This window comes from Punctularia strigosozonata, assembly GCF_000264995.1.
Source record: "Punctularia strigosozonata HHB-11173 SS5 unplaced genomic scaffold PUNSTscaffold_5, whole genome shotgun sequence".
NCBI lineage: Eukaryota > Fungi > Basidiomycota > Agaricomycetes > Corticiales > Punctulariaceae > Punctularia > Punctularia strigosozonata.
The window spans coordinates 2,203,996-2,215,255 of record NW_006767437.1 but is presented as its reverse complement, the minus strand read 5'-3'; the positions used below and the strand labels follow the sequence as shown (position 1 = coordinate 2,215,255).

The window sequence follows — 11,260 nt, the reverse complement described above, 5'->3', positions numbered from 1 at the left end:
CATCTTGCGTTAGTTGTATTCTATATTTTCATACACCATTGTATAATACTACATAGTCACGCCTCGTAGTTCCTGTTATTGCGGTCGCTCTTTGGACATCCACTGTACGGCGAGATTGACGATGACCGACCGATGACAGCAGACCATCACCGGACTTAGAAGGAACGGTGAGCCCTGTGATCGCACGGTACCCGGTCGGTCTTCGCTCGGTCCGTGTACTGTCACCGTGAATTGAGTAGAAACGTAGTTTGAACTTCAAGTATGATGTAGGTCGATACTTAATTCGACTCTTAAAGTAACGATTTAGGTTTCGATCGGACTGATATTTTGGGTATCGGTCGGACCTGTATGTAAATTCATTCTTAAAATGCCGATTTCAGTAGAAATCGGCTTTCAACTTCAGATCAAGACCAGGTTTTTTATTCAAGTTTCGATTACCATATCGGACTGGCTGTGATTATGAGTGCCGAATTCCGTATAAAGCGGATTTCTATCTAAATCTAAATGCCTTATAGGGATTTTGGAATCGAATATAGTTTCGATCGGATTTGCGGTATGAAACTCCCGCCGTGATTTAGATTATCCTTCGTCGCGTGCAACAACTGAAGTATGATACGTTGCGCAACGAAAGAGCGCTCTCATGGACATGGGAACGGTAGTCAAGCAACTAGCATTGTCAAGCACCTGGCATTGTCAAGCACCTAGCATTGGTAAACGGGTTTACGGTACGATGCCATCAGGACAAGACCTGGAGATTCAATTGCAGGCATCTATTACCACGTGGATCAATCATGTTCGGTCTTAGCCTCATAAAACAGCGGTAGGCGCCGCTCTGCAAGGTGTGAACCATTCGTATGCATATGCATCGGGGTTGGTGAATGCTGCTGCCTGCACGAGCATTGAGAGCAGAAACAGTGTCATTCGGACAAATCATTGGGACCCATTGGGGCTCAGACAGGGGCCAGCTTGTAATGAATCGGCGGTGGTTTACATATGTTTCTACATCCAGGAGATCTCACAAGACGCACTGGAGCTCTGTTGTCTAGGATAATTGCCATGAAACGGTCCCATTGTGATCATGCACGAATCATTATCTAGACATGGACGCCCGATGAACGACGTCCGAGATAAATGCGGCAGTTCGGAAGATCGAGCTTGTGTGTCCGTTATATCACATAAATCCCGTGGAGGCATGATTCGGACACGGGGTAAATCGCATCCATAAGAAAATCTTCGGCGTGCGGGGTCAGACTCTTGTGTAAAAGTTGCACAAGATAAGAAAGTTGCGCATAGTGCATACGAGCCCACATGGTCGTCCTATCGTCATACTACATGCATCTCCACCGATGGTCCCTCTCCTGTGATTCGTCGAGTCGACCCCAGCAGTCGAGGATGGGTATTGCGCGTGGGCAATATATTTAATCCCTGGGCGCTCCCCGACCGACGCCGGCAAACTGCGGCCGGAACTCGCCAGGAGCACCTCCCTCCTTCTTGCGGTAGTCGTCGCGGTCGCCGCGAGGCGCGCGGTAGGCACCCTCGCCAGCACCGGGGCGCACGGCGGCAGGGCGAGGAGGGCGAGCAGCCTTTTTGTGCGTGGCGGGGACGATCTCAGAAGGGAGGTGAAGCCTAGACGCGTGACGATCAGCATGCTGCACTCGATCAAGGAAACGCTGAAGAAAACGAGAAGGTTGTACGACATGGGAGTGGACTTAACAACCCACCATTCACGCAGAAACTCAACGCCCTCCGGGGTCAAGACGTAGTAGTACCACTGCCACGAGAACCGAGTCTTGACGTAGCCCTTCGAGGTAAGGCTCTGCAGCGCCTTGATGACCTCGAGGTTGGGGATGTCAAGCTCCTCGTGCTTCGGTGCGTTGTAGTCCTTCTTGGCAACAAGGACACCCTCTTCCTAGAGCGTCAGTCTGACAGAGTGCCAGGAGTAAAATGGGACGCACCCTTGAACAGGTGCTCGTAGATGACGCGCCTGTTTTGCTTGGAAATGATCATGCTGGGCGGTGGGTGTTGTCGGCGGAAGCTGGGTCTCAGATCAGCGACTTGCAAGCAACGATACAAGAAGCCACCCACTGCGAAGAATCCTTCGCACAATTTCCGGCTAAGCAAGAGCAAACTCAAGTCAGCACCACGGTTCATCGTCATCCGGAAGGCCCAGTTCCAATCCATCCATCGCATGACCTCCAACGCATTCCAGACTTCGAGAGCGGCATTTTTCAATCCTATCCGAGGTACATGCAAACTCACTTTGGTGAGGGTCGCGGAGGAATGCCTTGAGGAACTTACGAGTGGGTGCAGCGGAGGACTGACACAGGGATGCGATGGTTCGGCGTTCTCCGGCTGTGCTACATAGCCACGGTGAACTCGCCGGCGCCTTAATGTAACGCAAGTTTCCTATAACTTACCTTATATCCTATGAAGCTTGCACACACAGGAGGTAACTCAAATCCTCAAACACAAGTCACACACTCTGAGGACTAATGTTCAGGTAAGTACTTGATTGATGTCAACACAAGTCACACACTCTGAGGACTAATGTTCACGTAAGTACTTGATTGATGTCGTGATAACTCGAGCTTGGGGAGCTACAATGTGCTACTTACTTAATTACAGAATTACACGACGTCCAGAACACGATTTTGTTCGACTGCAGCACAATCGAGTCTGTCCACTTCGCGTCCGCCAGCCCGGTCCATGACAAAAAATCTGTGGTCATAGTTCGAATTATGCCCCTCAAGTCCCTATCGCGATCATGACGCGACACTGGAGTAGAACAAGGAGATGTGTATACTCACGGGGTTCCTGCATATACATCATGGTCAGTACAAAATGACGTCTGTGAGAAGTGGGTTCAGTGATCTCTCTGGGAATATGGACGGATTTATTAGGCCTGGAGCCGCTCGAATCGATGGGACTCCAGCGCTTCAAGCTTTAGCATTTGCATGTCATGATGGCAGTAAAAGGAAGTCTTGCATCAGCCAGAGCAGCATCTCGAACTCGGGGTCGTGTGATGCATAGCGAACGAGGTGAGTAAGTTAGTATATATGCCCGCTATCATGGTGTCAATCCAGCGGCAGGGCTCCTTCTAGCCGGCTACTAGGCGATAGGAGGACGCGAGGTACGAGTGTCCGCCTATCAGAGGACAGGAGAGCGTCATGGGGCGACAAGGGTGGGAGCACCCGCCCGCCGTAGTTGGTTTGAGTTCGGGGCGGGCGTCGGTGCATCCCACCTCTTGTCGCCGCCGCCACTTCGGTTTTTGGTCGCCCACCCACCCAACCCTTTCGATAGCACCTTGGCACGAGTGGGTCCGAAATCATTGGACCACTGCGGGCCTTGGAGCTCAAGGTCCTCCTTTCGCAGGTGGTACCCACCCGCGCAGCAGACCTTCGCCCTACCATCACTCTCTACTGGATGTACTGTACTCTTCGTGTTCTACTTCGGTAATCTCACACATAGCCCTTAGTGATCCTGTTCAGTAAGCAGTACCAACCAGAAGATCCATAGTGTAGCACTTCTTCACACCCAATGACGTCAACGCTATCGGTTGAGTCAGAGTCAGAGACGCCGCGAGTCCCGCATTTGTCCTCTTCTGTTTAACAGCAGCGGGAGTGGCGCATGAGATGCCTTACGTACAACGGCTGGCGAAGGCGCGGATTACTGAGCGTATGAATCACGATGGAACATCGCATGATTCAAGGATGCATCGATCACATGTCGCCACGAGCAGATGCCGCAATCCAGTCAGCCTATGAAGGTAACGCTAGGGTACAGTGGCTGACCCCTTAGGCTTGTTGAAAGACTAGCTAAGCTGCATTGTCCGTGTTTCACGGTTACGATGGTACGATTCCGCTTCCGATCTGGGAGGCGTATCGTGAGCACAGAGTCACGAACTGGCTGCTGTGCCGCATGCACCGGAAGCTTGGTGACACCAATCCGATAGAGCTGATTTGCAGCCAATATTTATATACGGAAACCTCGGTCAACTTGCTTCTCCACCAATGAGAGGCCGCGAATTGAATTCGTCGCTAATATTTATCAGCTGCAAATCAGCTCTGATGAGGCCAAAACCGCATCTTGAAGTCCAATAAGCTCCGGTCATGTAAAAATCGACCGACAGTGTCATACGAGAGATCGGAGGATATGGCTGCACGTTCTTTCCGGTAATCTCCAGATGGTTCAATCGGGATGGGCAAGCATGGGTCGAGTGGATAGCTCCTCGCAGACGTTTGTGAGCGCTGAGCGCGACATCCAGAGCAGATGGCGCAGCAATCGTTGTTGATGTTGACGGCGGACAGTTGCACAACGCGGAGAGAGTGGAAGACCGCGAGCATCGGACGAAGGGACAACCGAGGGGCTAATTTAAGCCGTGCTGCGGCAGGCGACGCTCGGCAAGTCAGCGTCAGCGTTCGAGCCGGAGCTGTACACATTTATCTTGTTTCGGGACTGCCTCCCTTTCTTCCATTGTCATCTACTACGACTCATCCATACCATGTCCTCGGCTGAAGACGACACTGACCAGGGCGCGAAGCGCCGCAAGATCCAGCGAGCCTGCGATGTCTGTAGGAGGAAGAAAAGTGAGCGCGTTACCATAGTCTAATGCGGATTTTGCCCGGCTGATCTCATGCCACTGACTAGTTCGATGTGAGCTCGCGGCACAATCACGGTCCTCTGACCTCCATTGATTCAATCCGTACACTCCTAGGTGATGGCGCGCAGATGCCCAAGAACCGGTGCTCAAATTGCATCGCATACAATTTCGAGTGTACCTACGTCGAGGCCGCTAAGGTGTGGATGATTCTTTGGCAATGACCCCTCGTATGACTGAGCTATACTCCACAGAAACGCGGCCCGCCTAAAGGGTCCGTAAAAAGCATCTGTGTATGAATCCGAGACTAACCTCTGCGATGGAAGATATGTCGAAAGCTTGGAGAACCGTCTGGAAAAAATGGAGAAACTCCTCCAGAAGGTGCGTAACATCCGTGGAGGCTATTTACCAACCTGATCCCCGTCGGAATCGAGCAGCTATGTCCCAACGGCGACTTCTCACAAGAGCTCGGAGGCCCACTCGACAAAGACTCTTGGATTCGCGATAGAGGCTCTAGTGTGATCCTTCCTAAGTCTGGCCGGGGCTCCCCGACTCTTGCATCCCATTCATCTGGCTTTGGCATCACTTCCAGCGGCAGTCATATCCCTCCGGGCCCTTCAGAGCTCACTGAGGACGACGGACTCGAGCCAAGCGATGACGAGCTCGTCCACATGACGCTGACTCAGACAATGAAGCAGATCCGCCTGGACCCGGTCCATCCGCGTTTCTTCGGAAAATCCAGCGGAATCCGCCTTTTGCAAACCGCTCTGGACCTGAAGAGCGAATACGCCGGAGAGCGCAAACCCACGGTCGAGGAAACCAAGGAACGGTTCCTCAGCCTTCAGACGGAATCAGAGCGTCGCGAATTCTGGAAACCGAAAGCAGTGCGTCCTCGATTCATCATCACTCACGCACCTGTGCTTACGTGTACCGTCGCAGTACGAGCTTGCCATCTTCGAGGAGGAACGTGCTACATTCCGTTTCCCTGATGCCGACCTGATCTCAACCCTCACCGACATCTACTTCGTCGAAGTCAATCCGTATCTCCCCCTCCTCCACCGTCCGACTTTCATTCGCGGCATTTCTGAGGGACTGCACCTTCGCGACGACGGTTTTGGGTCTACGGTACTGCTTGTATGCGCTATCGCCTCGCGGTGGTGTGACGATCCGCGCGTCTTCCTTGAAGATCAACGTTCCGGGCTCGCACGTACACATTCCGCCGGCTGGAAATGGTTCAACCAGGTGCAGGTCGTTCGGAAGAGTCTGCTCGCTCCTCCTTGTCTCCACGACTTGCAAGCGTATGCAGTGAGTACGAACAGACGTCTGTAGTAGCAGCAACCTAACAGTTTGGCATAGTTGTCGGTGATCTTCCTTCATGGGTCGTCGTCGCCGCAAGCATGCTGGACGATGGCCGGAATTGGTATTCGCCTGGCGCAGGACGTGGGAGCGCACCGACGCAAAGTCTATGGTCCGAAGTTGACGGTAGAAGATGAGCTATGGAAACGTGCTTGCTGGTATGCCGCCTCGACGTAGGCTCCACGATCGTCCGTCTCATGTTCCCCAGGGCTCTCATCACTCTGGACCGTCAAATATGCTGCGGTCTAGGTCGCCCATGTGCATTGCAAGACGAAGAGTAAGTATATATAGATCATACGGCATGATACTCATGCTCAGGTTATATCCCGAAGCTTCGATCTAGATTTGCCAGCAGATTGCGACGACGAGTACTGGGAGTCAGACGATCCCGAGAAGGCCTTCAAACAACCTGAGGGCAAGCCTTCGAGCGTGACGTACTTCATCTGCCGCATCAAGTTGAACCAGATACTCGCGTTTGCACTACGTACCATTGTAAGCCCACCCTCGCCAGCCTTCGATCCGCTCACTGACATGGAATAACAGTATTCGATCAATAAATCTAAGGTTCTCCTTGGCTTCGTTGGCCAACAGTGGGAACAGCATATCGTCGCCGAGCTTGATTCTGCCCTGAACAAGTGGATTGACTCCGTTCCCGACCATTGTATGTGCATGTTGGAAAATTATTACACCATCGTTGACGGTTATCCCTTCCAGTGCGCTGGGATCCGAAGCGGGAGGATATGCTTTTCTTCAATCAATCGGCGTACTTACACCTGGAGTATTATAATCTGCAGATCATCATCCACCGGCCTTTCATCCCTTCCCCTCGCAAGCCTTCACCGCTTTCGTTCCCCTCCCTCGCTATCTGCACGAACGCTGCTAGGTCATCCAGCCATGTGATCGACATACATCGCAGACGCTGTGACAACAAACCATCCGCGTTCACTCTGGTCAGTGTTTAAAACGAACGCGTCTGATTTTTCTTCTCAACTAGCTTGGATAGATTTATGCGTTCACTTCGGGCATCGTTCTTCTGCTCAATATCTGGGGTGGTAAGCGTTCAGGCGCGTCAAGTAATCCCGAGAAAGAGATGGCAGACGTGCACAAGTGCATGCAAGTCCTGAAGCTGTGCGAATCAAAGTATGTCCTCTCCATCTCGATTTTAGCTTCATGCTAAGTCCGTACTCTCATACTAGGTGGCATTCAGGAGGGCGTCTGTGGTAGGTACCTTGATTGTACATGAGACGATCCGTCCCGACCTCTTTTTCCAGGGACATACTCAGAGACTTGGCCTCCGTCAGCGAGTTGCCACTGCCACGATCCAGCCCTGGACCGACTTTCAAACGCGAGCGAGACTCGGACGAGCCGATCACCTCGGACAGCGCGACCATTGCATCATCTGCTTCAGCGACTGCACGCCAACAACCCGAGGCGCCCCGCAACATCGCCGGTTCACGACGCGTGTCAAATCACACGTCCGCAGCAGCGCAGCCTGCGCGCTCGACGTCCCACTTATACGCACTCCCTGTACACAGCGAGGACCTCGGACGCATCCCGTTGCACCCCACTGCGGCTACGCCATCGGATAACGGATCATCCTCAGACGCCCCGTCGCCACTTTCTTCGTGGTATCAGAACACATCCGGGCCCACATATGGTACAGCCGCGCCTGCATCCCCACACGCATCCGCTCCGCACGCGGGACCAAGCAATGCCCCGAGCGTACCGCTCGCGAATTCTATGGGCGCGATGTCAGCATTCCCTATGGATCCACTCATATACGACCAGATGATGTCCAGTTTTGCGGATTCTGGTCCCGTCACCGGGGTTCCGCCCATGTCCACCGCGGGCTATGAAGGCTACCAGCCACCCGGACAGTCGATGCCGGATAACGACACCATTGCCATGTGGTCCAACGCACCTAGTGGATTCGAGTAAGTCGTGATTTCTGCCTACTCGGAAGTACGAAGTGCTGATAAATTCCAGGTGGGACGATTGGGGTTCTTACATATCCATGGCGGCTCAGCAGGGGCATCGGGGTGATGCGCTATAGAGAGCTGCCTGTTTCTTAGTTATCGACAGATTGAACGGCTTTGCGTGTCTTGCTCATACTGTAGCTCTAGTGCTACCTTTGGTCGTGCAGTAGACTGTATTCGCTAGCCTTATATATTCTCAATCAGCCTGGCGCAACACAACGGGACCCCCGTTAATACAGTCGGAATATTCACTGACCCAAAATGAGTCGTATTGTCGGCATTTTTTTGGCTTTAATCGGCACGTTTTTGTCGGCAAATATTTCGGGGCTGCGGCACCCACTTTGTCCGCACTCTGTACTATATGAGATCATCACTTCGGCCACATCGTCGAATCGGCCACCCTGCTATATGTCGTGCTCCGCTGCGTTTTTTGGCCCTATACTCTGACTGTGTTCATGTAGTGTACTCTCAGTGATATCCCAGGAATAATATCATGAGTTACATTGCTCGACAGTGCGGTGGACGACACTGTCCAAGTAACGCTGCGTGATGAGGTGCCGGCAATGCCGGATGACAGCCGGGCGGAGTTTTAATACTCAACGCGTCGCCAGCGTCGCGACGCGTTGGGCACAAATGCAAAGGTAGATACGTGTTTAATCGTTCCCGTGTTATTATTGCTCCGTCGATGGGTGCAGACCGTAACCAACGACGTAGCAAAGCAAACGGTACCCAACTTGGATGACAGTGTTGAATTGGCGCTCTACAGCCACCGATTCACAGGCGCTGGCACAGCCCGCCTTGACTGCCATCCTCGGCACAGCTGTATCTATTTCTGACACAATAGGCTGTGCGTTGCTACGTTCCACAGCCTTCTTTATTGTTCTATAGCTTAGCATGTGATTGCACCGCATAGCCACTCTCTGTAGTATATATACAGGCCTGTCTGAGTGTTGCAATACAAGTCGCTTTACTTCTGTCCTCCACAGACTGAGACTTACCCAGACTCAACCAGGTGAGCTTGACATCGCCCGCCACTGTGTGCAGCAGCGCAGCTTTCACAGACAGCATCAAAGCAAAACAGATGATCTGTATGAAAGCAAGCTCAAAGAAGCAAAAGACGGAGTGCTGAGCGGTAAATACAAGAGTGCAAGAGCGGCTGCTATCGCAGTTGGCATACGTACATCTGCTTCCTGTGGAAAAGATGCTGAAAAGGAAGGGACTAGGTTTCTCGCCTTGCACTCGAGGAGGAAAAGGTTCGGCTCGCAAATGCGAACAAGAAGCGGGTACATGGCTCTACCAAAATCAAGGGCCGGATTGTTGTTGCCCAAGAGCTTAAGGCTCATTTTGAGGAGGAAGAACGTGTCGCTGCTGAGAAGGAGAGGGAGGCACGTGAGAAGGAGCATGCAAAAGCTGTTGAAGCCGCCAAGCGTGAGGCTTGTATTGTACAGGCTGCATCGTCAAGGGTTTTCAACCAGCCACTGAATGCCTACAGAACCAGAGAGGTCGTCGTCGGGCTGGCGCAGGCACTGCACGTCAACGACAAGGGCCCTGTCCGGGCAATCATCCCAAGGATTCACATCTCGAGACACACCAAGATCTTGCTTTGAATCCTCGCTTTGCAGGCCTATTCAAGCTCTCCAGATGCTTCGCCCATGGAGCCCGCCCCAATTCCACACCACATCCAACACCTCTAGAGACAACGTCGAACAGAGCCTTCTCTGATTGCCCGGGGTTGTCAAATCCAAACGTACTTGTTGCGAGGTTCGAATCTTAATCACTACGGTACAGGCTCATATCATATTGTGAATTTCTTTCATTATTGTTACCTGCACATACTATTCATTACTGTAGTGTGCATCTTCGTAATCGACCGCAAGTTTCAGCTTGGTACGACGGTGCGACGACGAATCGGCCACCTCGAGCGGAGTACGAAATCTTTGAGCGTGGAGGTGTGACGTGTGTGTGACTGGCCGATTCGACCATCCGGCTGAAGAGACAATATCATATAGTATCTCACTGAGTCTGTGACTGCATTTTTGATTCTAAAGGTGATGAAAAAAACTTATAAAACTTCAAAACCTTCGTAGCATTACCAGCCCAAAGATTGTAAACTGGCATCTGAGCTTTTGCCTCATGAAAGTATGATCTAAATGCTGAAAAAAATAGGGGGCCTCAAAGTTGGCGGTTATGGGCTGATTATGCGTCTGATTATGTGTCGATTCTGTGTCGATTCTCGTGTCGCTACACCGCCATAATCCGACTCTCAACTTTGAACCCCCCGCTACATCCCCGGATTCTGTCTGGATTATGAACATGAATCTCCTCCTGCCGACTCGCCGGCATGTCCTTCTGAGCTTGAATACCGAGTTCGGCCGCACGGCCGAGCCTGCGTTTGTGCCCAAGTCGAAGAATGAGCACCTCACCTAAGTCCCGAGGATATTCAGACACCTCTGGGTATACTGACGTTGACATTCCTATAGGGTGAAGGAAAAATTGTATATTGTCTGGCTGAAACAATGACAGCAGTACTGAGTTACTATATGACCAGGTGCCTTTAGTGGCGACGAGGCGCGACCTCATGGAATACATGGACATAAGGTAGTGTTACATATCAGTACTAAGAACACCATCCCCAACGTCCTCTATGTGCCGTCACTAAACCGCTCACATTGGGATTCCGCTGGACGGCTGCGATATTGCGCCCAGATTCCCTGAAGCGCGATGACGAGCCATCAGCCCGCAAACCACAAGGTCAAGCTTGGCCAAAGGCATGTTAATGCGGAAGGCACATCCGGGAGCGACGCAGGACGGTGATACGATCTTGATCGTGACAAATGAGCGTAAAGATACTACCGGGGGAGAGAGGAACATCTGAGCTACACACATACCGTGCTGATTTACTTGCAACCACCTCCAGCACCATGTGCATTCCAAATCGTATTGTTGAATGACGTTGTCCCGCCCCTAAAGCATTTAGGTGCGAGACGCGTAGAATGCATGCGGGAAACACGAAGGTAGTCTATAGATAGCCACTCACAATTACTATAGAGTACAACTTGCGTGACTACAATCATAGTAGCCGATCCTTAGATATGCTAGTTTCTTTCCCAGTACTCAGAACTGACTCATATTAGTATTTATATATTTTTTGGTAGTGTAATAGTTTTATTTATGTACACATTTGACTGTTCACTACACTATCATGATCACATATCATGGATCAGACGGTCAGAGTAGTCTAGATACACCTCAGAAAAGGGGAATATGTGGGTACTCAGACATGTTGCTATGGTAACACAGGGCTGTGCTGCAAGGCTGTGCTGATTAGTAA

The 11,260-nt window shown here is 51.6% G+C and overlaps 2 protein-coding genes across 2 annotated transcripts; one reads left to right on the top strand and one right to left on the bottom strand.

The window, feature by feature from the left end:
- Nucleotides 1–1,418: 1,418 nt before the first annotated feature.
- Nucleotides 1,419–2,007, bottom strand: PUNSTDRAFT_66658 (uncharacterized protein; the record flags this gene model as incomplete). The annotated part of the gene is made up of 3 exons (XM_007383309.1): nucleotides 1,419–1,626; nucleotides 1,722–1,905; nucleotides 1,956–2,007. The coding sequence occupies 3 exons, from the start codon at nucleotides 2,005–2,007 to the stop codon at nucleotides 1,419–1,421; spliced, it is 444 nt and encodes a 147-aa protein (XP_007383371.1).
- Nucleotides 2,008–4,501: 2,494 nt separating this feature from the next.
- Nucleotides 4,502–8,140, top strand: PUNSTDRAFT_102126 (uncharacterized protein; the record flags this gene model as incomplete). The annotated part of the gene is made up of 16 exons (XM_007383308.1): nucleotides 4,502–4,586; nucleotides 4,648–4,653; nucleotides 4,715–4,797; nucleotides 4,852–4,871; nucleotides 4,924–4,978; nucleotides 5,035–5,481; nucleotides 5,537–5,902; nucleotides 5,954–6,111; nucleotides 6,162–6,230; nucleotides 6,286–6,445; nucleotides 6,497–6,614; nucleotides 6,668–6,903; nucleotides 6,957–7,093; nucleotides 7,150–7,173; nucleotides 7,225–7,887; nucleotides 7,940–8,140. The coding sequence occupies 16 exons, from the start codon at nucleotides 4,502–4,504 to the stop codon at nucleotides 8,004–8,006; spliced, it is 2,694 nt and encodes an 897-aa protein (XP_007383370.1). The 3' UTR covers nucleotides 8,007–8,140.
- Nucleotides 8,141–11,260: the final 3,120 nt, after the last annotated feature.